This window comes from Cuculus canorus, chromosome 9, assembly GCF_017976375.1.
Source record: "Cuculus canorus isolate bCucCan1 chromosome 9, bCucCan1.pri, whole genome shotgun sequence".
NCBI lineage: Eukaryota > Metazoa > Chordata > Aves > Cuculiformes > Cuculidae > Cuculus > Cuculus canorus.
The window spans coordinates 9,213,853-9,241,782 of NC_071409.1; the positions used below are offsets into that span (position 1 = coordinate 9,213,853).

General features: G+C 40.5%; 1 protein-coding gene across 1 annotated transcript; it reads left to right on the forward strand.

Annotated features, from left to right (window-relative positions):
* Positions 1–27,815, forward strand: ATP1B3 (ATPase Na+/K+ transporting subunit beta 3). The gene is made up of 7 exons (XM_054074407.1): positions 1–245; positions 10,369–10,497; positions 14,974–15,081; positions 16,645–16,832; positions 17,559–17,609; positions 22,326–22,412; positions 25,489–27,815. Exons 1-7 carry the CDS (start codon positions 137–139, stop codon positions 25,657–25,659), a joined length of 843 nt encoding a protein of 280 aa, XP_053930382.1. The 5' UTR covers positions 1–136; the 3' UTR covers positions 25,660–27,815.
* Positions 27,816–27,930: the final 115 nt, after the last annotated feature.

Below are 27,930 nucleotides of genomic sequence, written 5' to 3' on the forward strand. Positions count from 1 at the left end.
GGGGCGGATCGGAGCGGTCCGCGCGTGCCGGCGCCCCCGCCCGCTCTGCCGCCGGGCGTTACTTTAGCGGCCGGAGCGGGCGCGCGCGGCGGCGCTGTCTCTGCCCGCGGGGTTCCGCACGCAGCCGCTCCTCGCCATGTCCAAGGAAGCCAAGAAGCCGATCCGCCAGAGCATGGCCGAGTGGCGCCAGTTCGTGTACAACCCCGACAGCGGCGAATTCCTGGGGCGCACGGCGAAGAGCTGGGGTAGGGGCGCGGGGGCATGCGGGGAGCGGTGGGGGCGGCGGCGGGCCCGGGGGAGCCGCAGCGCCCCGGGCTGACTCACCCGCCGGGCCCAGCGCGCAAATGCGGCTCCTCCTCCGCCCTCTCGGCGCTGCCAGCCTGAGGGGATCCCTGCCCCCCCCCCTTTAGCCTCTGATTCTCCCCCTCTTTCTCCCCCCAGCCGCCTGTGGGGGATCTCTGGCCCCGACCCCTCCTCAGCCCCCACTTCTTACCTCTACACCCCCGCAGCCTGCGGGATCTGTCTCCATCCTCTCCTTACCCTCCTCTTCTTTATCTCCTACAACCTGCGAGGTTCTCTGGCCCCATCTCTCCCTTACCCCCCACGTCTTACCCCCCTTTTTCTCCCTCCCCGCAGCCTGTGGGGGATACCTTCCTCCATTCCCTTCTTACTCTCCTCTTCTTCACCCCCACACCCGCAACCTGCGGGGATCCCGTGCTCCGCCCCCTCCTTAGCCCCCACTTCTTGCCCCCCCGCGCAGCCTGCGGGAATCCCTGGCCCCGTCCCCTCCTTACCCGCCTCTTTTCCCCCCCCCTGCAGACTGCGGGGATCCCTGCCTCCATCCCCTCCTAACTCTCCTCTTTCTCCCCCCTCCACCCCCGCCGCATCCTGAGGTGATCCCTGTCTCCATCCCCTCCTTATTCTTCTGCCCTCCCCCCTTCTCCCTCCGCAGCCTGCGGGGATCTCTTGCTTCCAACCCCTCCTTAGCCCCGACTTCTTCCTCCCCGCAGCCCGCGGGGGATTTTTGTCTCCATCCCCTCCTTACTCTCACCCACCCCATCCCCCCCCCGCAGCCTGCGGGAATCCGTGGCTCCATCCCCTCACCTCTCCGCCATGGCTCCCTAGTCTGCATCCCGCCCTTGTCCCCCTTCCTTATCCTCCTCCCTTTACCCCCCACATCTCTAACCGTCCTGCGAGCAGCTCTGTGCAGCCGCGCTGCTCTATTCCCTCTTTATCCCCTACTTCTACCCCACCTTCTTACCCCCACCTTCGCTCCCAGCCTGCCTGCATATCCCTGCAGCCGTGCTGCTCCATCCTCTCCTTAGCTCTCTCTTTCCCTCTTATACCCCCATCTCTTCCCAGCCTGCGAGCAGATCCTTGGCTCCATTCCCTCCGTGTCTCCCCCTCCTTACCTCTCAGTGCTCCCAATCCTGCGAGTGGATCTGTGCAAGCACGCTGCTCTATCCTCTCCTTACCCCACCCTAGCGCTCCCATCTTGTGAAGGGAACTGTGGCTCCGTGCCCTTCTTACTCCCCCACTTCTTATCCCCCCCGTTCCTGCCCTCATCCTGTGAGTGGATCTACTCCATCTCCTTCTTACCCCCTATTGCTTCTCATTCTGTGAGCGGATCTGTGGCTCCATCCCCTCTGTATCCGCATCGTTCCCCAGCCTGCGAGGGGAACTGTGGCTCCATCCCCTCCTTACCCCCCATTGCTACCCTTCCTGTATTGCGGATCCATGGCTCCATCCCCTCCTTAGTCCCCTCCCCAGCTCCAGTATCACAGGAAATTGGGAGTGAACGTATGCCGGTTGCTTTTGTGCTTTGAGACAGTCACTGTGGATCCGAGAGGGAAAGCAAAAATAAACCAATAGCCCCAAAACTTGTGAGCCACAGTTGCAGGCAGGCTGTGAGGGAATGATCCACGTGCGCCATGGTGCTACATTTGTTCCAGCATAGGGCTGCTGGGCCTTTTATTTTTCTTAAATGAAGCTTTCAAATGAAGGTTCTGCAGTGTTTGTTTTCCTACTTTCAGGTAGTCTTCCCATTGCTTTCCTCTGAGCTGGAAAGCATGTTATCATAATCTTGCTGCCTCCAATAAAAATATTTGGGTTTTCTGAGTATGTTTTCTCATATTAAACAGTTGTATAAATGCTTAATATTAGGATGTTTCTTCAGTCCTCGTGGGACATATTACTGACTTCAGAAAATGCTGCGTCTCCTCCCAAAACTTGGATGTAGTTGGGATACTTAACAGTTATGCTTACAAAACCAACAAGGATCTCAGCGTGGTGCGAAGAAACAGGCCAGTACATCCTTGGCCTGGGCACAGTCTCAGTGAATACTAATGGTGGAGCCGTGAGGAGGAGCCTGGAGCAGACTGGTGAGCTTCTCTGGCCCTGCCAGTGTCTCCTGGCTGTCAAGAGAGGCCTTAGCCCTGACAGGAGTTCTCCATTCAGATGGAAATAAGAGCTTTCGAGCTGCTCTGCCCCCGGAATAGCAAAGGAGAGGAAATTTCCACTGTGCTGTTTTCTATTGATCTCTCTGAGCAGGTTTCCTGAGGTGCGTGGGCTGATGAATGGGTGTATGGTTTGCACAAGTTGTCTGCATTCTGAATCTGAGGAGCACAGAGGCTGGGGGCGCCTTAGAATAGCTTGTAACCTTTTACAAGAAATTTAAAGAAATTGAAGTCCAAACAGCCTTCTCGGTTTAAACTTGTCTGGTAGGAGAAATCATAATGTTACTGCTCTGTCCTAGCTGGAGGCCAATAGCAACACTTGACAGGACTTGGTTGGTAATGGAGTTTCTATAGCCAGCTCCCTTCATGAAAGATGCGTTTCCATACTGAGAAAGCCTGTGTAGACAGTGGTTTGAATAATTGTACTCCATTAATCAGTTTTCTTAACTGGTTTAGGTGATTAGTATGTGGTTAGTGCTATACACCTTTAGCCTGGACATTAAGAGGTAGCTGTTTGGTAACGTTATTTACTTCGTCTGTGTATTTTTTCATCAGTGTTTATTTGTCCTGACACTTTGTGATTAACATGATGTGTTTATTTAATTATATATTGACCAAATCATAATCTTTGAGTATTTTGGGGGTGGTATGTATCTTTCTGGGTTTTTTTTATTTTTTAATTGCAGAGCACTAACTGAGTAGCTCTGTTGGCACAGAAGAACATGCGAGGTTTGGTCTCACTTGTGCCCTTGCAGTACTGATATGAGCTTAGAGCAGTCTCCCTGACTATTACTCCTTTTCTGTTGCCGGTCTCCCCTCTGAAAGGTGGAAATGAGGAGCAGAGAGATCTGGTTGCCAGTCCATGGGGCTGTGGTGTCTCCAGGGGCAGCATGATAAGCATTCAGTTGGCTCTCATTCTTCCAAGCCTATTTCTCTTGAATCAAGACAGCTTCCTCACAATAATAAGACAAGCAGTAGAGAAGCTGTGAAATAATTATTCATAGTGTGTGCATGTTTTGCCCTGTCTGAGGCAGTCCTGGAGCCTTATGTAAATTGTAACTGTAAGGCTGTGATTGTCTGTGAGCCTGAGTGCTGTGGTATTGGAATACTTCTCTGCTCTTTCTACATCAGGATTTGTAAAAAGATCAAACACAAGCAGCTCCTATACTAATTTATCGTGTAACAGGGGTATGTTGCCTTTCAGAGTTGGCCAATGAGTTGCCTTTTAGAGTTTCGGTAAAACCCTTGTACTCATTCTCCTCTTGCTGTAAAAAATGAGAGAGTTTAACTTTATTTTTTGCAGACTTGAGGAATAATTCAGTTTGAATCTTTCACAAATTGGTATCCAAATCTAGCAAAAAAGCCCCACCAAACCCATTATATATTTAATTAGCTGGCATAACCATTTGTTATATTAAAGAGAGAGAAGCTGTTGATGATGTTCTCGGCAACAGGCCATAAGTCCTAGCAGAGGTGATGGGAAGGAGGAGGATTTGTCCTCGAGTTCTGTGCAGAGAAAGGAGAACTTGGGAGACTGCCTTGTGGGTCCTTCCTGTACGTACAAGGAAGGTTAGCATCTGACTCTGCCTGCAGTGGCACAGTGCTGTGCCTGCCTAAAGTCATAGCAAGAAAAGGGTGGGAATGATGTGAGAGTACTGTAGTGGGATGCTGACTGCACACTCGCCTCTGTCTGTAATTTTTCAATACAGACAGTAAACTTCTTACTCAAGGTTAAAGAAAAATAATTTGTGTCAAAAAAAGGGGCAATATGCAGTCTAGCCATACTTCACTTATGGTCACGCTGGGTATCCTGTCAAGCCCATGAAAACCTGTCTGTAAAGCTGGTTGTGTCAAGGTGTTCAGGGTGGAGGTGGTGTTTCTTAAAGTATGTAGAAATTCAGACCTACTGAATAGTCTTTCAAATATTTAGCTGTATTCTTTAGTACACATATATGTGCTTAAAATTAAATAAAGAACAACAAAAAACCCCACCAACAAACCCCAAGATTATTATTTTTGGGAGAACTTTCCACAATGTCAATCGATGTAAAGTCTTGTCAGTCACCAGAACAAAAAGATCTAGTTTTGCTTCTATCTAGTCCTCACGGAGTTCTTGCTGGGAGTATGGTGCTGTGAAAGTTTTAACTGCTTTTGGCACTTGGTCTTTCCGTGTTGTTTATCACTGTTTTGTGCAGGGTTTTGTTGTGATTTAGCTTTTCCTGCAAGTGATGTATTATTAACATTCTGGCATCACTGACTGCCATTGCAGTAGAAGCACTTTCACATCCAGGCTGTGAATCAGAGAGGCACAGTACTCCTTTTTTTTTTCCTCTTTTTTTTTTTTTAATTTTTTTTTTTTTGGCACATGGGCAGTTCATGTAAAAACCCTGCACAGCCTGGAAGGTGGCTGCCGTCAGTCATTAAAGTTTTGCATGATGCTGCCTATTTTAAGAAGTGAACATTGATAAATTAGTAGAGTATTTTATTTTCCATGGCACAGATCGCTCTGAAGAAGGAAGGTTTATCTTCTCTTGTTGCAGGTGTCAATATGCTGATATGGTGAGGGTGCTTCAGGAGTTTGGTTTTTTTTGTGTTGCATATAAGCACTGGCTTTTGCGATTCTTTGTAAGTGTTGCACTTAACGATATTTATTGTCTCCTGAAGTGTTCAGTCATGTGGTACATCAGCCACTGCTTTATTGTGAAATAAATTAATGCAAGACTGAAGTTTTATTTCTTCCTGAAGTCCTCTTTCACTAGAGTGGTAGGCAGTGGCCCAGGTTGCCCAGGGAAATTGTGGGTGCCCCATCCCTGGAGGTGTTCAAGGCCAGGTTGGATGGGGCTTTGAGCAGCCTGGTCCAGTGGGAGGTGTCCCTGCCCATGGCAGCGGGCTTTGAACTGGATAATCTTTAAGATCCCTTCCAACCCAAACCATTCTGGGAAGGGACTGTTTACAAAGGCTTGTAGTGATAGGACTAGGGGCAGTGGGTGCAAACTGGAGGGGGACAGATTTAGACTAGACATAAGGAAGGATTTCTTCACGGTGAGAGTGGTGAGGCACTGGAACATGTTGCCCAGGGAGGTTGTGGCTGCCCCATCCCTGGAGGGGTTCAAGGCCAGGTTGGATGGGCCTTTGAGCACCCTGATCTGGTGGGTTGTCCCTGCCCATGGTAGGGGGGTTGGAAATGAATGATCTTTAAGGCCCCTTCCAACCCAAACTATTATGATTCTATTCTATGATTCTTTCTTTCTCTCCTTCCCCCAAATTTGGAAAACAGCGTTTCTCAAGTGTCTAGGAAGTCAAGTTGAAATATAATTAGTGCTTATCTAACGTGTATAGTTACGTTAGCTTAAGGCAAGGAAATCCATCTGTAGGTCAGTCAGATGTCCTTGATGTTGGTGGTATTGGTGGTAGTCACTGGTAACATTACTCAGGTCTTTAAGTCCCACTATAGATACTGAAGAACAGTCATGCAGGTGATAGGGTCAATGCAACAGAGAGTCCAACAAACCATAAAGACAGCATTTAATTTTAATTGTTGCAGGTAATGTTGAGTAGTTGCTTCTCTGCCTGTTGTGCGAGTGTTTATTTTGATACCTGTACATATCTACCAGTGTATAAAATATAGGTAGATCTGCTAACCTGCCAGATTTAAATACTTTGTATCAATTCTGCCATGTAAAGTCTGGCAGGCTTTTATTTATGGTGGTGGAAATGATGGCCAGGTAGGTGATATCTTGCATTCACCAGTCAGAAATTCTGATTTTCACAGTGGAGAGAAATGGTTTGATTCCTGGAAATGAACTCCAACTTATGATGACACCAGCAGGTTGGTTCGGAAGTAACAGTTTTCCAAATTTGACTGTTGCTTATCGATGTGGTTAGGGTATGAAGAGTTTCCAGTACTGTGATGCCCTCCAAAAAGAAAGAAAAAACTGAACCAAGCAAACAAACAAACAAACAAAAAAAACCCAAACCAGCTAGGTAACTAGTAATGCAGAATTTGGGCTTTGACAGTTTTGCTTTTATGATAGTTTCAGTGTCCAAGTCTGTGAGACTCAAAGGGTTTAGTGTATCAGGATGTTCTGCGTTGAGTTACATGCTACATGTGGTGGTTGTACTTTCCTTGGAGTAAATGTGGAGGGAGGATAGCTTTCCTCTGTGACTGGGGTACATCTTGTTTTCTGACAAGAAATCAGCGTTCGGTGAAGTTATTTTGGCAGAGCTTTTTTGGCAGGTTATGGCTTGTTTGCTGCGATTAGCTTAGGATAATTAATACTAATAGGCTCATAAAGAGCAGCTTGCTCAGTTTGGGGCCATTGGAAGTTGCAGAGGAGTGTTTGGTTTTTTGTTTTTTTCCCACTGTTTTTAATGTAGCGTAGTAGCATAAATGGGGCAGTTTAGTCTCATGGTCGGTGTTCTGCAGCACATTTACAAGCTATATTAAAATAAAGATTAAAAATAATCTGTGCATGTGCACACTGGTTTTGCTGCACTGGAGGAGGTTAGTGGAGTTCCAGGGCTGGAATAGAAACAGTCTTTCTAGCCTTGTTGCTGCTGCAGGCCTGGTGGGTATGATGTGCTGGAAAGAACAAGGACTCTGTTAGGGACTGTTCACGCTCCATCACAGAGTTGATCACTGGGTGTTAGACTGTGGTGGGCTGACCTTGGCTGGATACCAGATGCCCACCAAAGCCCCAGCCCACCAAAGCCACTCTGTCGCTTTCCTTCTCAGCTGGACAGAGGAGAGAAAGTATAACGAAATGTTTGTAGGCTGAAGTGAGGATAGGGAAATATTGCTTAATTATTACCATGAGGAAATTTGTTTAATTTATTAACAGTACAATCAGAATAGGACAATGAGAAAATTAAACCAAATTGTAAAATACCTTTGTCCCACTCCTGCCTTCTTCCTAGGCCTAGCTTCACTCCTGATTTCTGTACCTCCTTCCTCTAAGCAGTGCAGGGGGATAGGGAATGGGCATTGCTGTCAGTTCATTAAGCATTGTCTCTGCCTCTCCTTCCTTCTCAGAGGGACAACCCCTCACACTCTTAGTCTGCTCCAGCATGAGGTCCCTCCCACATGAGACAGTTCTCCACAAAATTCTCCAGTGTGGGTCCTTCCCGCAGGCTACAGTTCTTCACAAGCTGCTTCAGCGTGGGGTGCAGTCCTTCAGGAACTGACTGCTCCAGCATGGGTCTCCCACGGCGTCACAAGTCCTGCTGGCAAAGCTGCCCAGCATGGGCTGCTCTCTCCATGGGTCCACAGGTCCTGCCAGGAGCCTGCTCCAGCGTGAGCTCCCCACATGGTCACAGCCCTCTTCTGCCACACATCGGCTCCAGCATGGGCTCCTCTGTGGGCTGCAGTGGGTATCTGTTTCAGCATGGGCTCTTCCACGGGCTGCAGGGGACAGCGTAGTCCCCATGGTCTGCAGCACTGGCTCAGGGGAATCTTTGCTCTGGCCCCTGGAGCCCCTTCTTTCTCCTTCACTCACTTGGTGTCTGCAGGGCTGTGTCTGTCTCTGGTTCACTCCTCTCTCTGGCTATGGTTGCTGTAGGCTTCCCCTCACCCTTTCTTGAATAAGTTATCCCAAGGGCACTAGATAGCTCAGTGAAGATTTCCCTGACTTTCTTGCTTTTTATGCTAATTGCCACAGAAGTTGCTTGTCTTGTCTTAAATATCGAACTGTTTTTTCTGTTCCATTGAAACTGATTGATGAACATCTGGGTCACTTGATGGAAGGTGTACTTTTTAGACAGCTTGATGGAAGTATATTTAATAATTGATTAACCTGGAGAGATCAAAATGAGAGCTGACCGAAGGTTTTGTAAGGGAATTTTTCTGTTTTTTTTATTTTGTGGTATCCCAACTACATTGGGTATTAATGAGAAGGTCATTGCTGTATTTGTATGCAGTTAAAACAATTGTAAGCTTATAGGTAAAGCGAATGGCTGGTGTGCCAAATACAGATGCAACTGCCATAACAGATTTTGTTGGTTAGTATTTCTACTATTTACTTTTATATGCTCTTTGCAGCTTCTAAATAGCCTTAGAAATAGTTTATAAGAGATATCTACCTGTCTTGCTCATTATAGAGTAAGCATGTTTTTGTGTTCACTTACTTTGCTACTTGACTTCCAATCACTGCATTGTATCTTATGTCTCAGTGCTACCCAAATGTATCTAAATAGCTGATGGCTTTCAGATCTCTGCAAACTGGTGAATAACTTGCTCAACATGTGAAATTCAGGACTAAAACCAACCCAAAATCTAGTAACATTCAACTGATTGCTGCAGAGAACTTCTGCTATGGTAAAGATAATTCACCATTATTTTACTATATGTACACTGAATTCTTTCAAGAGGAGTACTACAGGTACTTGCATCTTTAGCAGTCATGGATTACTGGGAGCTGTAATACACTAGAAAATATGTCAGTGCAAAATGCAAGCATAGTTTACGGGACAGGAACCAGAGATGAGGCTTCCTTCTGCCATCTGTCTCTGGTTCTCCTCTCTCTGGCTATGGTTGCTGTAGGCTTCCCCTTCCAGTGCCCAGTACTCACCACTGGGGTACAGTCATTGTTACTTTTGATTTTTTTCTTTCTGTGAAAGGGTGAAAAACGCTGTGCTTGATTCTCTCGTATAAGGGTTAGTGGTAGAATGTTGCATAATTGTTTCGATGTGCTTTCCTTGACCTGAATTGTATCTGGCTTCCTCATAGCTAGAATATTTTATACCAGTTTAATCTGCATCATCGTTTGCTTATGGTTTTGAATTAGAAAGGTTTTGAAGATGGCTTTCTGTGCAAGCATTTGAATTCCTCTGTACTTGTATAGCTGCCATTCTTTTTGATAGTGTCTGTGCGTGTGTCCTTCAGTGTTAACCATTCAGAGTTCACACACTGCAGCTATCTGAGTTCCTGTCCTCTCTAAAGTAAGATTTTAACTTTAGCTTGTCTGTTACCTTGTCCTTTCAGTAAAGAGCTGATCTGTGTACCCAGAGTGCCTGTCTGTGCATAAAAAGAACAGGGGAATAAAATAAAAGCACTTAATCACAGTAAGTTTTCAAGCTGTCTTTCCAAGTAGCATTTTCACATAGTGATTTGTTCTACATAAGTGATGGAGAAGTACAGCGTCGTAACAGGGTTTTCTTGTGGCTTTTGCCTCAGGTTTTGAGGAGCTCTTCCTTAAGCAGGTGTCAAGGTGAAGCTCGTAACGTTGGTGTTATTGGTGAATTCCAGGAACGTTGCTGGGTCGCCAAGGTAGATTGGTAAAGCAGGTAGATGTGTTAGGCAAAGGCTTTTGATAAGTCTGAATAGAAAGCTTGGTTTGTTTTCAAAACTATAGAGCAGAAAGCATTTTCACCTTGCCAGGTCTTTGGTGACAAGATGTACATGTGAGAGTGAATGCTCTGTGTGGAGTTCTCTCACATATCAGCTGTTATTAAAACACCTGTTCTGGCTTCTTACCTGTTCTGGATCCAGTGTAATTTATCTTTTCATTTAACTCTTCCATCTTTCTATGGCCTCCTCCTTTCCAGATATAAAACTATAATTCCCTTAAACAAGTGAAAATAAGTTGATTTGTTTGTTTTTTCTGATGGACTGCTTGGGCATCTCTGCCAGCTTTCCTGTGTTGCCCGAAGAGGAGATTTAATGTTTCTTTCTTAAAAATAGGTGCCAAAATGCCTGGTAAATTTTACGTATGAAGAAAATTTGCACTCATTCTGCACTGCGCAATACATAAGTGTCCTAGAGACACATTGGTTTCTAACTACGGTTAGGAATGTCCAGGGATTGGAGGAGGAAAGCAGAACCAGACGTTGTGCTACTTATTTCCCATTTTGATTGTAAAAATAGGTAATGGAATTTGCTGAAACAAAATTAGTAACTTTAGCTTTTTCTTTGCAGGTTTGATCTTGCTATTCTATCTGGTATTTTATGGCTTCCTAGCAGCACTCTTCACATTCACAATGTGGGTTATGCTTCAGACACTGAGCAGCGATATACCAAAATATCGTGACCGGATTTCTAGTCCAGGTAACAGTGTATTTATTTTTTCATAAACTTCTGTCTGGTTTAATAGCTGAGTTTTCTTTGAGAGCTTGTTTGAAGCGTGCACTGCCTATGTGAAACTGATTATTATTCAGTTACTTACAGGTTTCAAAGGTAAAACTTGGTGTGAGGCAAGTTACATATGTTTGTAGCATAAACTCAGTCAGTAGCTTTTTGTGTGTATGGGCCAAATTTTACTGTTTTTTCTCTAGGTGGTTCTTTTCTGTTGAATTTGTTATGTATGTAGGTTGCAATTTTACCTGCACATCCACACAAATGCTGTTATAGAAATGGGATTATCATGTAGTGAAATTGCTGTAAAGATACTATGAACCAGTTCTCTTGGATGAGATGGAAGGGCACCTGTGGTTAGTACTCACTACTTAGAAGAAAGTACAGGAAGGCTGTACTATGGGAGTGATCTCCCTCAAGAGTGTGTAAGGACTATGATGCAAAGGCTTTTCCAGAGTTCTCATGATAGTACGAGATAGCTCTCAACTGACATGGAATGTCTGTTCATTCCCGGAGCTGCTGACCTCTTATGCAGAGATCCACTAAAGAGAGAAGGTCCCATTTTATGATGAAGCTAGGTCCGTGCAACATGTAGCTTCTGCTAGAAGTGGTGCCTTGCTTCCTGGAACTGCTGCGTCCTTTGTGTACAAGTCCATCCAAGTCCCACTACTGGCTGGTAGAAGGAGATGTATATGTAACAGGAAAAAAGCTTATTAATAATAAAGTTATCTTTTTTTTTCTTTTTTTCTCCTTTTTGTACTTTTAATGTTTTTTTAAATTAGTTTAAATATATTACAAAAATCAGTCATTATAAAATCTATTTTGGTGTATTTCCATAAATGGAAAAAAATAAAGAATTTCTACTCGGAAAGATCCAAATAGTGCTTCTGCATACTTTACACCAAAGAGATCAATGATTTCTAGTTACTGTTTCTGGAGAATGTATTTGATTTGTATATGCAAGTTAAATGATTGAGCCACCTGAAAATTTGATAAGATACCTGAGATCTTATAATAACATGTCTTAGAGACCAAATTTGTTTTAAATACAACAAAACTGAACAGCTATGCAATATTAATATTTTTGGTGGAAGTTAGACAACAGTGTCTTTTGAAATACTTTCCTGTTTTTGAAGTCCAAACTCTTAAAACTATCAGCATCTTGCAGCTGCATTGACACTCAATAGGACACAATAATCTTTGTGTGAACAAGTTGCAATTTGGCCATGTGATAAATGTCTCTGGATTCTGAACACATTTTGTTTTGAGGTGGTGTCCAGGCCTTCTCTAACAAGCATCCCCTTCTTATAGGGAATTCTTGAGGATTTGTGCTGTTTTTTAAAGCTAAGGATTGGCTAAGTGCTGGAAAGAATAAAAAAAAGCGGGTGGCTTGTTTGACCATTTCCCGCGATTTCCTTTGTGATGGGCAGAACCCTGGCAGTGGCTGGAGCTGTGGGTTGCTGTGACTTCATACTGGACTTGAGTAACATTTCTTTTTCTCTCATGCTGCTCTCAGTTCAGAGTATTAATTTTCCTTTGTTTTGAAATAAGTCGTAAGGGATTTTTGTTTTAAGAAGTATGTATACTACAATTAGTTTTTAAATTAAGGATTTGTATAACATTTTTTAATTAGATTTTTTCATTAATGGTGTCTTTACTTATGCATAAAAGTTAATGAAATTGCTTATTTCTGTCTTAATGTTTCTCTTTAACTCTGTCATTTTTCACTTGCAGTGAAACATGTCACGTTCCTGGCTGTAAAACTTTAAATTATAAAACAAAATCTCCACACAAAACCTGGATGGCGTAGGTCAAAGGTTTTACTCTTGTGTTAAACATACTTGGGAATCTCACAGTTGATTTATTTTATAACTGATATTTGACTTGCATTGTACACTGGGATATAATGGTATCAATTAAATCCAGATGATTTAAAAAACCCTCCTGGAATTGTAGGATAATGTAATCTCTGTTACAATCCTAGATGTGATCCTGTGTTGAGGCCATTAATTCTGTTCCTCTAGAGGAGTCCAAATCCTGCATCTCTCACAGTCTGTGCATCAGTCCTTCAAATAGCTTTTCCTGTAGAATTTACACGATAGTCTCTAGGCAGACTGTGATCCACTTGAACTAGAGCAGTCCCTTCCTCTTAGGATGTTTTTGAAGTTCCCCTGAAGCAATAAATCTCTTCAAGTTATTGTTTCATTCATTGCTGACTAGTTTAGTTACTTGTCACATTCATTTTGAAAACCAGCATCTATGTCCGTCAATTACAGTATTCTATAGCTAATAACAATCTCCTCTCCCCCTGAAATCCTTAGTGTGTAAAAACCAGTCAGTGATTTTTTTTTCAGCCTTGTTACTAATTATCTTTTATTTTGTTGAATCCCAGCTCAGTGTGGAGGCCAGATGATGACTGTAATGGTGCAAAGTAATTTGCAGTCGAAAATGGTATTTGTAGCTTTATGTGGACTGTCGAGCATTAAGGCATTAGTTGTGGCTTGCCTGGTAATAATTTAACTGCTGCTAATGCAGAAAGGAGAATTTATGATTTATCAGAAATCCTACAAAAATCGGAGAGTGAAAAAGCATTAAGTTATACCTGGTTTTTCTAGAATATGAAAGGCATTTGTCTCTGATAAATCTCTAGTATATGCCTTCATTAGTTCTGCATTTAAAGTGTTTGTAATAATTTCTGCCCTTGGATGAGAAGTTTGGTCATTTCTATAGGTGAATCCTCAACAGACCCGGGCTGCCCAATTGCACTTTCTATATGCTTTCCAGAAACTTACTGTGATTGATTAAATATAGTCATGTATTAAGACAACTTACTGACTTTATCTTTCCACTGTATTGTTATCTTCTAAAATGAAGATATGAATTATTTTGTATAGAGAGGCCTAATTTTATTTCCTTTTTTTTTGTTTTGGGAGGTGAGTTTTGTTTTCTGCTTTAGATTTTATCATTCGGGAATCTAGTTTTAATTGGTTTTACCAGAGGACGGGAAACTAAGCGGCTTCGTAAGCTGATACAATGAATTGCTGCTGTAGTTGTAGCTTCTTCCCTTACGCCAAATTTTATTGATCAAACTATTTTAATATTCTAACTTAGAAGAAAAAAGTTGATAAATAGGAGGGGTTTTGTGGAACTGCGGTGTCAGTTTTCAGCTATACTTGAAGAGACAGATGCACAGACACTCATCTGTTAATCACAGCTGAGGATTTTTATCCTTTCTAATTATTTATGTTTAATAAGAGTTCCCTAAGGTAGTGAGAATAAAGCAATCAATCATACAGTGCTTTTGGAACAGATTTGATCTCTTCTGCAATACCTGGTGGTGTAGCGCTGCTTTACCTGCTCCTGAAGCTGTGATGAGTGATCGCAGCTTTAGGTATCAGTATTAATGATGACATCTAATTGTACAGGGCTGTATGTAGTAGCAGAGAGTGTGCCTTTTGCCATCACCTGCTACAAAAATATCCCTAAGATTTAACTCTGTACCTTTCCTTACCCTTGTTCTGGGAGGGACGCTTCATCTCTATCAAGAGCCCGAAGTCCGTGCCAGTGTCTGCCTTTTTCATCCTTCGACACAAAGCTGGACTTGAGTATTCGTTAATCTCTGTCCTTGTTTCTCCTGCCGGTCCTGGCTCCCTGGCTGTAGATGCTCGTGTTCCAGTACCCCCAGCTAGCAGCCGAATGACGCCAGGCGCAGGCCCCCACTGCAGCCGGCGGGGAGCCCTCCCTGCTGCCGTGTCCAGTGCCAGCAGCTCGAGAGCCTTCGGAGCTACCACCACCTAAGGCGACCCCTCTCAAGTGACATGCGTGCAGTGGTTTAATAATGTTTCTTGTATCCTCCGTAAAACAGATGCCATCTAAACTGTCTGTTTGAGGAGAAGGAGGAAAGGACTAACAACTAACTTGGCTTGTCTGTTTTGATTGAGAAATCTTTCAAGCCATCCTTATGCATTATGAAGTTTCTAAAAATACTTTGTTTCTTGTGTGTTTCTGAGATTAATACAGTCATAGCTTCACTCTCTATTGCCTAAAGCTTTGAAGCATAGCTTTAACTGGAGGCTTTCTGAGTGTGGTTTGGGGTATTTTTTCAACTACTTTCTAAGTTCAGTTTGCTGAATATAGAATATGGGAAGTGAATCAGTAAAATTCTTTGATTGACAGTGATTACTTTGCTGATTTTCCTATTTCTAATCAGTTTGGTTTGTGAATTGCAGTTATACGTTGCATTGAATTTAACTATTAATTAATGCCAAGTTGATTTTGATAACTGACTCAAACACAAATTGCCTTCCGATACTGTGGAATATAGAGGTAATATTGATGTTTCTTTACAGATAGGTATTTTTCAGTTTATGGAAATGTTTTTGGACTAGGTTAGAGTGATATAGGGAAGAGAAGTTGTTTAGTTCTTTACTTGCACTTTTTCTTTTTAAGGACTTATGATCTCACCAAAGCCAGACACCGCACTGGAATTTTACTTTAACAAGAGTGATCCCCAGTCATACGCAGAATATGTTTCTACACTTAGAAAATTTCTTGAAGGTAAATAAATTACTTAAAACTGCCCAAGTAATTCAGGAATCTAATGTTGAGTACCAAAGTTTCCTTTTTTGCTTGTAGTTACCAATTGCTAATGAAAACTGATGCCAGTTCAGGCTTGCTTTAGATGTTTGAGTTATTGAAGTTATATATTTTATTATCTTTATATTATTGAGTTATATATTTTACAGAAAAAGCAAAGTATGAATACCTGTATCAGACAGGGAGCCTGAGCATGAGGAATAGCAGAGTATGTAATGGAGAATTTTGGGGCCTACTCCAGTGTTTTGAAATACTACAAGATGTAGAAATTACGTATCCTGAAAGAATTAAATGTAAAATTACACAGGTCATGTGTTTGAAGGCAAAGTTTACCAAGACTTAGCTGATCAGTGTTTTAAATGGCTTGGTGACTAAGTGAGAATCTTTTAATCTTAAGAACTTGAATGTTTGCCTGTTTAAAACATGACATGCACATGGATAAAATTAATTACAATTTATTAATTTTCACCCTGATACACAGTATTTATGGGCAGAAATATTGAAGGAGTGAATTTGGAACATGGAGAAAACATAATGGAGGACAAGGCTGAAGGATGGCAAAAACACTGATTTAAGTCATACATTATTTTATATATATATGCCTGTACGTACAGTTAATCTAGAAGTACAGAAATCAATTAAAAATATTACTGACTTTAACCCCTCAAAAGCTGTAAGTCAGAATTGAGGAGGTGCTGCAAAATCTCACCTGTGTGTGAGTTGCCTTGTTAGGTAAACAAGCTATACTGGAATCTATCTGGATTTGTAGTTTTGGTGCCTACTAGCAGGTTCCATGAGCAGACTTTTTTTTCAGAGCTCTCCAAGGATTCCTGGGAGAAGTGCTACGTTTCATGATTACTCACCTCTCCTCCAGTTCAGTGAGCGTGGGACTCTCACACTGAGGATGAACTGCATCACTCTCTTTCCATTTATTCTGCTCATGTGTAGATGAGGGCAGGGTTTAACAGGGAGGAACAAACCCACAAAACATGTGAATAGATGAGCAGTAGTGACAATGCGATCTGTGTATTTGTGAAACACAAGATGATGAGAAAACCTGGGATGCAAGTATTACATCAGTTATGCTACCTGATGTAAATGTAGAGGCAGTTTAATATTGGTCACTGAAATGCTTAAAGTTTTCCTCTGTTTGTAAAAGATGTGCAAAGGGAAAACTGGTTTAGTTTCCAGGTAAAAAATTGATTATATTTTAATACATTTTTAGTTAGAATACATAATTAGTTTACGTACAGAAATTAAGCTGTGATTATGGATGTGATTTGAAAGGCAGGACAACATTATTTCTTTTGTAATACTCTTTTCTTTCATTCAAATGCAATGTCACTTCGTGATAGGCTTTGAAAAAGTAAATGGTTGTTAAGAGACATAGCGCTCTGAAAATAGCCCTTTGAGAACACTCCTAGACAAGTATCAACTATAAATTAGATGTTTATATAGGCTTCTGCAGTTTTTGGCTGCTTGTGTGTTTTTACCATTGATTTACAAGCTGTTTGTGTTTCGTAGCATATGATGATTCAAAGCAATCCCAAAACATAAACTGCACACCGGGAAGGATTTTCGATCAGAATGATGTTGCTGTTAAAAAGGCGTGTCGATTTAACCTCTCTGAGCTTGGGCAGTGCTCTGGAAAGGAGGATAAGACCTTTGGCTATTCTAAAGGAGCTCCCTGCGTGCTTGTGAAAGTGAACAGAGTAAGTGACTATTGAGTTTTTATTTCGTAGAAAAAGTGCTCCCAGCTACCTGTATGAAAAATGACTGTATGAAAGAACTGAAGTATGTGCTCAGTTTGCCTCTTGAGACATTGGCATTTCTAGAACAGTGTAATTTACTGAAATGTCTACCAATTCATATGTTTCAGAGAGTAAAATGAAGTGAGCTTTTTGAGCACGCCAATACTTACAAGTATTGGCTTTGATTACTTGCATCAAAATATCTGAAAGCCCCATTTTAAGCAGGACGGAGCTCTTTGCGTTTTTTTACTGTTATTTGTAACAGATTCTAAAACACTGTGCAGGTGAAGTGTTGTACTTCCTGTCTGCATTCTAGAAATGTAAATAAAATGTCAGTCATCTGAACTGTGTAAGGTGGTGAGAACTTACAGTGAGTGAATAAGTGCTTGACTTTTCAGTGATGTTATATGTTACTTGAACTGGTGACTGGCTTTAGGCATTAGCGTTACATGCTTGATGTACAATAAGAAAATAGTCCTTTCTGTGTTTGCTGTAACTACTTGAGCTTTAACTTAACAAACGCTTTAAATCTTAGTGTGAAATTGTGCTTTATATAAAAATGACACTAGATAGATGTGCTTCCTGTATGAACTCTGTCATACTGAGTGGAGGGGGAAGTTCAAATTCAGTCTGTAAAACTGGAAATGTGAAGAAAGCCTATAAATAGTTTAACTTTCTCTCCCTTAGATAATTGGATTAAAGCCTGAAGGAGAACCACGTATACAATGTACATCTAAGGTGAGTTCTGAATGTAAGAAATGCGTAGTTAATTTTCCTTGTGATTCAGATGAAAAGTGATGTACTGTGTCAGAACATCCATTTCACTCTCTTCCATTCTTGTTAGATTTGGACTTTTTTTTCCTTCTTTTCATTTCCTGTATGTCTACTTTAGTTTTAGTTTATTCGGTTTTTTTCAGTGTACTTGCATAAATGTTTTTTTTGTTGTTCTTCCATCTTTAGATGTATTTGAGCTACCTGACTTGCTTTAGAGTCAAGGAAAATGTATGTGCAATTTGTGGTCATGTTTATTTGTTTATTTATTTATTGTGAGTTGTGTTTTGTTTTCTCATTTCATAACCTATATTTTTATTTTTTCTCCATGCTGCAAGTGCACCTTAGACAATTTTATAAATGATGGGTAAGACACAGTGTGGAAATTAATGCTATTGTGCAAGTAAAAGAGGCCTTCAAGTAAAGTATGAACTACTTATAATAATGGCTAATCTATGCGTATTTGTTTTGTACCCATGGATTTGCACAGAATGTTTTATGGCAACTGTAACAATTACTTTGACTTCTGCATGCTTTTCCTAGACTGCCTGGGGAGTTAGTGAAAGCCTTGGTAAGCCGGTAGCTCCAGCAAGGGAGGGAGTTGTAACTTTTAGCTTGAGATGACTGATGAAGATGTAGGCTGGGAAGTTTCAGTAATTGATGAGTCCAATACTGTAAGAACTCTTGCCTTCATCCTAGATACCTGTGGTGGGCATAAATGTTAATGCTTGATTTTTTGAAAGTTTTGATCTCCCTATGACAGTCTGTTGCAAGTAAAGGTGATTCCTTCTCTCATTTGAGACTGATTTCTTCATGTCCATGCGGAAAAAATGTTGTTCTGTTGGAGGAATTACTTATTTCTTTAGAATAAAGCAATCAAGTTCCTTCTACTTTTACTAATATTCTTTCTTCTTTGACTTCTCTAGTTTATCTTTTTTTGTATTGTGGTATCCCAAACGGGACAGAAGTTTGCCTCTAGGTGGGAGAGTTAATGACAGATTTTTCCTTCTGTCATCGCGTTGGATACTGTCTCAAAGTGCATTTGCTGTTTGTAATACATTGAGTTTTTATTTTAATTGTTTTACTACTTAGGTCTTTCATTTGTATACGTGATTTCTTGAAGTTCAGAACTTGCTGGTTTTGATCCCACCCCCCCCACCACTTAATTTTTCATTGTCATTTAATAGGATTGAGTCTCTGAAGCATTTTGAACTATGTATGGCTTGGTGCCACAAATAAATGAACTTTATTTTACATCTTGTGAGTGTTTATTAAAAATATTGAATATTGTCCAGGACAGTCATCTTCACTTTTGTCTGAAATGCCTTGTGAGGTGTTGAGAACTAATGTTCAAGTGACTGGTAAATTATTGGTCATAGAATCACTAGGTTGGAAAAAACCTCTTGGATCATTGAGTCCAACCATTCCTATCAACCACTAAACTATGTCCCTGAGCACTTCATCTACCCGTCTTTTAAATACCTCCAGGGATGGTAACACAACCACCTCCCTGGGCAGCCTCTGCCAGTGCCCGATAACCCTTTCTGTAAAAATTTTTTTCCTGATGTCCAGTTTGAACCTCCCCTGGCACAGCTTGAGGCCGTTCCCCCTTGTCCTGTCCCCTTTCCCTTGGGAGAAGAGGCCAGATCCCTCCTCTCTACAACCTCCTTTCAGGTAGTTGTAGAGAGCAATAGGGTCTCCCCTCAGCCTCCTCTTCTCAAAGCTAAGAAACCTCAGTTCCCTCAGCCGTTCCTTGTAAGACTTGTTCTCCAGCCCCTTCACCACCTTTATTGCTCTTCTCTGGACACACTCCAGAGCCTCAACATCCTTGTAGCAAGGGGCCCAGAACTGAACACAGTATTTGAGGTGCGGTCTCACCAGTGCCGAGTACAGGGGAACAATGACCTCCCTGGATCTGCTGGTCGTGCCGTTTCTGATACAAGCCAGGATGCCATTGGCCTTCTTGGCCACCTGGGCACACTGCTGGCTCATGTTCAGTTGGCTCTGAATCAGCACCCCCAGGTCCTTCTCTTCCAGGCCACTCTTCCTCTAGTCTGTAACACTGCATAGGGTTGTTGTGCCCCAAGCGCAGGACTCTTGCACTTGGCCTTGTTAAACCTCATGCCAGTGGTCCAGACTATTTAGATCCCTTTGAAGAGTCTCCCTACCCTCCAGCAGATCGACACTTCCACCCAGCTTAGCGTCGTCCGCAAACTTACTTAGAGTACATTCAATCCCCTCATCCAGGTCATTGATAAAGACATCAAACAGGGCTGGAGACATTGAACAGGACTGGTAATCCTGTTCTATGGTGATCATATTTCTTCAACTTCATTATATGGATGCTCTATGCAAATCACAGATGATGATTTTTCTTATTGTCTTGGCTGATTTCACTAGCAAAAGAGGAAGTTTGATAACTTGGTTGATCACAGAGGGACTTTTTGCTATTTTTGTTTTTTTACTCTTTGATGTACTTAAATTGTATTGTGTGTTATGCATTTCTTTGCATCCTCGTTCTTTAAGTATGAAGTGCTGCTTTTTACCATATTGAGGTAGAATTTCTCTGATCTACACAAGTGCGGTGTTTTTAAATTTTAAAATTATTAGTCTTACTAGTTCTTCAATGACTTCCAGGGAAAATATTTGTAAGGCTTTGCCACTCTGAATGCATTTATTTTTGTATTAAATTAGTATATTCTTGCCCTACCTCATCATGACTTACCTGCTTAGGAAAGCTTAACTATTGGTTACAATTCGTTCTTCTCCTTAGACAGCCAAGCAGCATCGACAACTTTAATTTCCTCCTTTTGTCTGTATCTCATTTTTTACAGACGTTCTCCTGTTTTTCTGTTACATCACTTGCTTATTGAAGATCTTGCTTTAAGCTTAAAGGATTACACTGTTCTTTACATCAGCTTATATGGCCTTGTTTCCCATTTCATTTTTTATTTCTTTGACTGTAAGATATGAGTGCTGTGTAATGGTATCTTCCTCTTGTAGTGGATGAGGTGAATGCTTCCCTGGAAACAGTGTCTGGTGACCCTCTTGTGTGCACACTGGAAAGGTAGAGAATGACAGCCCATAGACTGTTGTGTAGTTTGCAGGCTAGTTTATAATCACATTGCATCTGCTGCTGTATTTGAATGTTCCCTAAATAATGGTTCATAACAGAAGCTGAAGTGTAGTGGTCATTTGTTCTTCTCTATTGTTTCTGTTATTCAAGGTGTTTATCCAGTATTTATGTAACTGACCTGTTCTGTGGCAGTGATTTAGGTTTTTTGTTGGTTTTTTTTTCTGTGTTGCTGTCAGCAAATGTGGATTAAAAAAATTCCAGGTGTACTGCGAAGTTTAATCCAGGTGACATGCATTTCTGAAAATAAATCCCATGCTGGAGTTACCAGCCTTATGGAGTGTAGGAGCATATTTGTATGGTTCCTAGCATACAGGAAGCTTACTAGTAAGTTTAGATTTTACATCAGAAATCTTTGTCTGAGTGGCCACGATGGATTTGCTTAAAAGGTGATTTAATTGAGCAGAGTGGAAATACTTACTGTCATGTTCTCTTCATTTATTATTTTTTTTAACATGTAGATGTGCTGTTTACCAGTTCTTCTTTCCCCTTCTCTGTTTTTTTAAATACTGTTGTTTACAGTTTTTCAAGTTAAAACTGCCTTTACTGAAAACTGCTAGATTTGACGCATGGTATTTTGGGGGGTGCGTGTGTTTTGGTACCATTTCCTTCATCATAAGAATACGTTCCCCTTATTACAGAAAGTCACATTAGGTACAGGCATTTCCTAATGGTGTGGACTTGCAGTAGTCTGACCTCCTGCCGGGGTACCCAGTCCTGAGGAATACTGGCTGTGGGGGAGACGTGTCTGTGTGTCGCCGTACCGATAGCCTGTGCCACGGACAGCTCAATCCATGTGTACATATGCTGTGTGTCTTAGACTCCTTAGTCAGAAACTAGGCAGCAGTTTTGTAGGTAACTGCTTATTGCAAGGTTTGGGATTACACCGGAAGTTCTAGTGATAAAGCATACACGGGTGCATCGTTCCTCTAAGGCGGTGATGACACACGCAAACTCCAGTGACATCACCGTTTTAAACTTGGGGGTTTCCTTTTAGGTAGCCTGGATTCCAAGGCTAGCTGAGCAAATGTTAGGAGTAGCTCTCCATTGCAGGGAGGAGCCTAGAGTTCTTTGTGAAGGGTTCTATCATTCCAAAGTTGAGAGGCTTTAAAATCTGGCTTTAAAATCATCTTTAACTTCAACGTATATATGGATGTGCTGTTGCTCCCCCAAAACATACAAGACTTGCTTGTGGATACTTGGAATTTTAGCTTATGGGGCAGGTGTTGGTGGTTAAGTTTTTCCTTGCAATCAATATCCTCTCCCCTTCCCCTCACTTCCTTGAGTCATAAGGGAAACATTAAGGCAAGCTGTTCTGACTGGGTTGCTAATTTAAATACTACTGTAAATTATCCCTACTGTAGCAGGTGCATGCTGCATGCAACTGTTGGCCAAAAATAGATCTATTTTAGAAGTTATTCAATAAGACTTTGGAGTTGAGTTTTTTTTAGAGATCTTGCACTTTATCATTGGGTTATAATTTTAATTTTGTATTCATTTGTATGCAGGCAGATGTTAAATTTTGATGTTGTTGCTATCTCCAATCACAGGAAGAAGGCACGGTTGAGATGAGTTATTTTCCTGCCGATGGTTTCATTGACTTAATGTACTTTCCATACTATGGGAAAAACTTGCACGTAAGTATGCCTTAATGATCATCTTCATTTTATAAATGTTTTGCTTTGGGTTAGATTTACTATTGCTAATATAAGATTGATTCTGAAGTTTGAATTTTGTAACGAGGTACTCGTAAGGAACATTGCATTTGCAGAACTTTCACAGTGCCTAGCGTGATTAGAGAGATGCTTTAGCAGACATGAGGAAATAAACTGCACATTGTCCTAAAGAAGAAGAGGCTGTATAGTAGCAGTATTAAGGGCATCTGATGCTTTTTGGTCACGGATCTTTTGGACCTTTTGAATGCAGGGAAAGGTAGGAGAAGTGAACTAGTTCTTTGTGTGACAACACAGTTTCTAATAATCCTTTGGGTTCATGTATAGGATATTAAGTTTATAATTCTGTATTGTGTTGTTGGTTATTTGTGGTCATGTTTTCAATTTGCTCTGATTGAAGAAGAACCTCAATTTCTTTTCAAACTTGAATTTAGTTATTTTTTTTCTTTTCTTTCCTCAACTTGTAATAACTGCACACAGAAAATCCATTCCTTCCATTCCTTCTACCAGATACAAAATGATAATGCATCTTATTGACCAATTTATTTAGTCTAATAAATATCTTCACTGTTCACCATTGAAGATAAAAGTACCTTTTAAATGTAAATCTGTTCGATCTGCAATATACCACAGTGGTGGTTTGTGATTTCCCCAAACTGATTTTTCTACTAAATTATTCCATTATCAGTTATTTGTCCAGTGTACTCTATACTTGCTTGTAGCAATTCACATAACCTTTTTTCATCCTCACGTGGCTTTTACTAATGAGGAAGGAGTTTGTTTTTCTTCAGCATTTGTTTTCATGTTACTTACTGTTCAGCTTTTTCCATTTTGTTGCCAGACTTTTTGAATTGGTAAACATCCATTTTCTTACAGGTATGAGGTTAGAGAGAGACTGTCAGTCAGGCTGTGCTCCCAGCAGGCAGAGTCAGTCTGTACCGTACCCTCTTTTTGGAATGCAAGAATAGGGGGAGAGCACGGCTTCCCTAAGAAATGCAAAGTACAGTGTGTGATGTCAGAAGGTAGTTTCTACCAGAGATGGCATAAAGAAATTCACTGACAAAATTCCCGTCTTGCTGCTATACTGATAGAAAGGAAAGATTATGGAAGGCAAAACTGAAGCTGTTCCTTGCTTGACTTAAAGAATAAGAAAAAGCTTTCATTTTAAAAAAAATAATTTTTATTTTTTTAATTTTTTTTTTTTTTTTTTTAGTTTTTGGTGCAATGTCCTTTCAAATTGGCTTTGTCATGTGTGATAGAGGCTGCGATTTGAAGCATGTGAGAGCTCAATTCTCATAACATTAGTATATTGTGAAAAAGAATAGGCAGTAGTAAGAGTTGTGGGAGGCTGAGGTAATGGCAAGGTCTCAAGAGACTGGATCAATTTCTTGGTTATCCAACAGAATTTTTATATTATATCAGTGTAGAATAGATGAATTACTTTATTTTGTAAAGCGGTTGAGAGACTCAACTAATCTTGCTGCTCTTGTGATAAGGTAGAAGCTGTAAAAGTAAATATGTACAGTTTCATGGTCCAGGATGGTTATTGGCCTTTGCTGCTCAGCACAATGGACCCAACTCCCTGACCTTAGGGATTGTTACCTTTTTCAGATGATCCGTAGTGCTTAACAAGGATGCTGATTCTTTGTCCTACTCTCCCCAAATTTTATACTGAGTGAAAGTCCATTCTGGTATCCTCTGCCTTCAAAACATCATAGGAATTTCTGTACCTATTTGAAAAACCATGGTGGTGAGAAGACTTCTCTGAGGAAACACAGGACTTTTATTTCTGATTTTTAGAAAACTCAGTACCTCAAATATGATGTCACCTTTACAGCCAGAGAATTTTGAGTGTGCCTTCTGTAGCTGTGTTTCAAACTTCAAACCCTGCATTTGAAGTTTATAGGAACACCTGAAAATTTCTGATTTAGTAAAATGCCCAAGGAAAGTAGTTATGTCACTCTACTTCTTACCTTAGTACTTTATATTAATAATTCTAGCACATCAGCTTCCATGCTGTCATTCTTTGTAAATCAGACTTCAAATATTCTGCAGCGCTTTCTTTGGTAGAGAAGATAGCCTAAAAATAACAGAAATGCATTAGGGAGTCTCCTGAGTTAATGAGGGGGGGAAAAAAAACCCCAAACTAAATTTTGTTGAATTAAAATTTAAAGCTTATACTTCTGTGTCATATGCAGTACCCTGCCTTTTATGAATTTTTACCAAGAAAATAGATAATTTTGCTTAATCAGCAGTCGGCAGCATTGACCTAAAAACTGTAAATAAATTATGGAAATACTTTATGAGTATTAAATGGAGTGCTGCTTTAACAGTGTGTAAAAAATAGTCTTATTTAAATCATAGGTACTTTATAAGAGGATTCAAATTGAATTGGACTTCAAATAATACTGTGTTGACAAAAGAAAAATTAATTCCGCATTCATTCTTAAATTTTAATTTTTTTAATGGGGAACAGAATAAAGAATTGTAATTGTTCCACTAAGTATGATTGACCAGGGTACTGTCAGAATGTCCAAGGAAAAGTTTTTATGTAAAGCTGTCAAACAGATAGATAGCACACTTTTGTTGCTGGACAAGTAAATGGGATAGGGTGGAAAGGAAGCTAGTCTAATAGTATTTGTTGAATCATCCTTCAAAAAAAAACCCAAACACTTAAAAAAAACATAACAGAAGAGACCATGGAATAAATATGGAAGAAGAATATAATTTCAGAGGCTGTTTCAAGAAGAGCTTTTTAGAAAAACTACACCAAATGTAGTAGAAGCAGCAAGATCATGTGCCTCTTGAAGGTACCGCCTGTGACTTAAAGCAGTTGAATGTTTTAGTTAAGAAACAGCATGAACAATGTATACCTGACTGACTAACTTGGATAAAAAAGTCTTACCTGAGTTGGCTTGGGCTTTCAAAGGTTGGGTTCCTAATTATTTTTTTTCTTAACTGTTCTGATGGATTAAATGTGAATTTAAGTGCTGACTTGCTCCGGTATCTCAAATATTTTCCCCGTCTTTCTGTTTACTAGGCTCACTATTTACAGCCTCTAGTGGCTGTTCAACTAGCAATTAACTCCAACAGTACCAAAGAAGAAATAGCAATTGAGTGTAAGATCCTGGGCTCACCTAATTTAAAAAATGAAGATGATCGTGACAAGTTTCTGGGACGAATTGCCTTCAAAGTTCAGATGACTGAATAGCAGGAATACAAAATTCTCCACAGAGTAAAACCTTGTGTTGTCTGTTTTGTTTCAGCTGGATGTGCCGTTCTAGGATATGAGACCACCTTGGAGAATGTTAAGGTGGTCTGTGGCGTTCAGGGTAGCATAACAATATGCTTCCAAACCCCAAGTTTAAAATCCCTCAAAATAAATCTGTCCTGCTTCTGCCTGCCCCATTGGAACAGTGTACAGACTATAGTTATGTCATAGGGACCTGTAAATAGCTATTTCAAACACATAATGATGGTGACCTTTGTCCTGATCTAAAATGTGGTTTTATCTCTCAAGTGAGTGTCTCAAGCTTAATGTGCTGTGCTATGTAAATATTGTATTGATTTAACACTGGTTTAACTGTCATTTCTCAATGCTGACACAGTTATAGGGATAAATAATAAATGGTACCTGATTGACATAGTGATTTTTTTTGTAAGAGTAAACACCTCCAGCGTAAATTGTGTGTCTGCAGTGGGTGGATTGGATGGCTGGTTGCGTGGAGATGCCTTAAATTGTAGACTGGGTGGCGTGGGAGAATTGAAATGGATTTTAAGAGTTGATCTGGATTTCTGAAAGTACGTGCTCAACTAGTACTTCCTTGTGCTTGTCACCGTGCAAGTATTGTGTATATGTAATACTTGGTAGAGATCTTGGTATTCTAGCTGAGGAATTGAATCTTTCTTCGTGTTATTAATTGCTTGCAATATGTGGAGCACAAATAAAATCTATATAATATTTTGAAACTTTTTAGTTCAGAAATATCAATATACAAGAATTAGAATTGTTTAGGGTCCTGGTAACAGTTAGACAACTGAGCTGCTTGAAAGAAACGGCATCAGTATTGTGGGAGTAGGCTTTCATTTTCCAATTAAAAAAATTCCTGAAGAACCTCTGTTTAAAAAAAAAAAATTACTGTTTCGATTAAACATTCCTGTTTAATTTATATACTCTGTTTTGTTGCATCATTTTAACATGCTTCACATCTTTGTCTACTCTTTCATCTTGGATTTTCTGTGTATTTCCTCATCATCCATTTAGAAAATCAGTGTTATCAGCTGCTTTATAGAAATATCATATTGACGTGGAGTCGATTACTTGCAGTTTAACTTAAGCGTTTTCATTAATCCAGTTGCTAAAATGACTACAAATAGACTGGTTTGCTTGTGACAGCTCCTTGCATTAAACCAAGATCACCCATTATGCTGGGTTATAGCTTCCACACTCTTGCTGACATTGATTTTATATTACTTTTCCCCAGGGTTTTTGTTTGTTTCTTTTGGTCTTTGTTTTTTGAGCACATGGTTCACATTCTCATTTCTTCTCAAAGACTAGAGCAAATCAGCAGTTGTGTAAATACCCATATGTTCTGCTTGCTATGCCTAAATTGGCTCCTTAACATGCTTTTATGCCTAATTCTCAAAGTGTTTTTTAGCATTTTATTTAAATGCATTAGATGAATGATTACTAATATTTGAGGTCTAGTCTTAGTGCTCTGCTTTGAAAATGTTTGAGGCCAGTCTTAAGACACATTAATGCAAAACTCTAACACCTATGCAAGCTTAAACTGGTGCACAGTTGGAGGAAGCTGCTCTTAATGGGACTTGACCAGTGTGTTGAACCTCATTAAAAATAGGTTTATACTGATCTGTTACCATTCAGCATGCTTTTTTGTTGTCTACAAAAGAAAAAGTGTTGTTCCTTACAAATATGCAATGGGTACTTTTATAATAATAGCATGCATCAATACTGATTAAGAATGTTCTTTCAAAATATTCCTTTACTACTGTTTTAAATCATGCACTTTCAGAGCTGGGGTACCTGGGTTCTTCAAGATATGACTAATTGCTTCTCTGTATATTAATTCTGCTTGAAAATATTTTAATAGTCCTGAGGGAATTTAAAGTGTAGATGTTGCATCTGAAAATGAAAAGGACTTGCTTAATTTAAAAATAAAAAAAAAAAATTACCTTTGTGTTCACTTAGGAATGGTAAGAAGTTCTGGAGAAACACTCAGTTCTCAAATGAGCTGGTTTTTGCAACAATTTCTCTTTCAAGTTATCTATATAGAAAAAGCATGAAATAGCAACTCTTCACCAGCACTTTTCAGACAGGTAGAACTCAATAAACACCTGTTCTCCTTAGATTTTGTAGAAGTGTTTTTTTTAATTTGATCGCATAAAGATTGTCATTTGGGGGGAGGTGGGGAAGAAGAGTTTTGAAAGGGCTCTGCTATCAAAATTAACCTGTAAAATGTAC

What these genes read in the sequence shown, in the direction of transcription:
- ATP1B3 (XM_054074407.1), top strand. Translation starts at nt 137, where the DNA reads ATGTCCAAGGAAGCCAAGAAGCCGATCCGCCAGAGCATGGCCGAGTGG. An exon ending in ACTTAGAAAATTTCTTGAAG is followed by an intron (nt 15,082 to 16,644) that starts GTAAATAAATTA and finishes TGTGTTTCGTAG; the next exon opens with CATATGATGATTCAAAGCAA. An exon ending in ACTATGGGAAAAACTTGCAC is followed by an intron (nt 22,413 to 25,488) that starts GTAAGTATGCCT and finishes TCTGTTTACTAG; the next exon opens with GCTCACTATTTACAGCCTCT.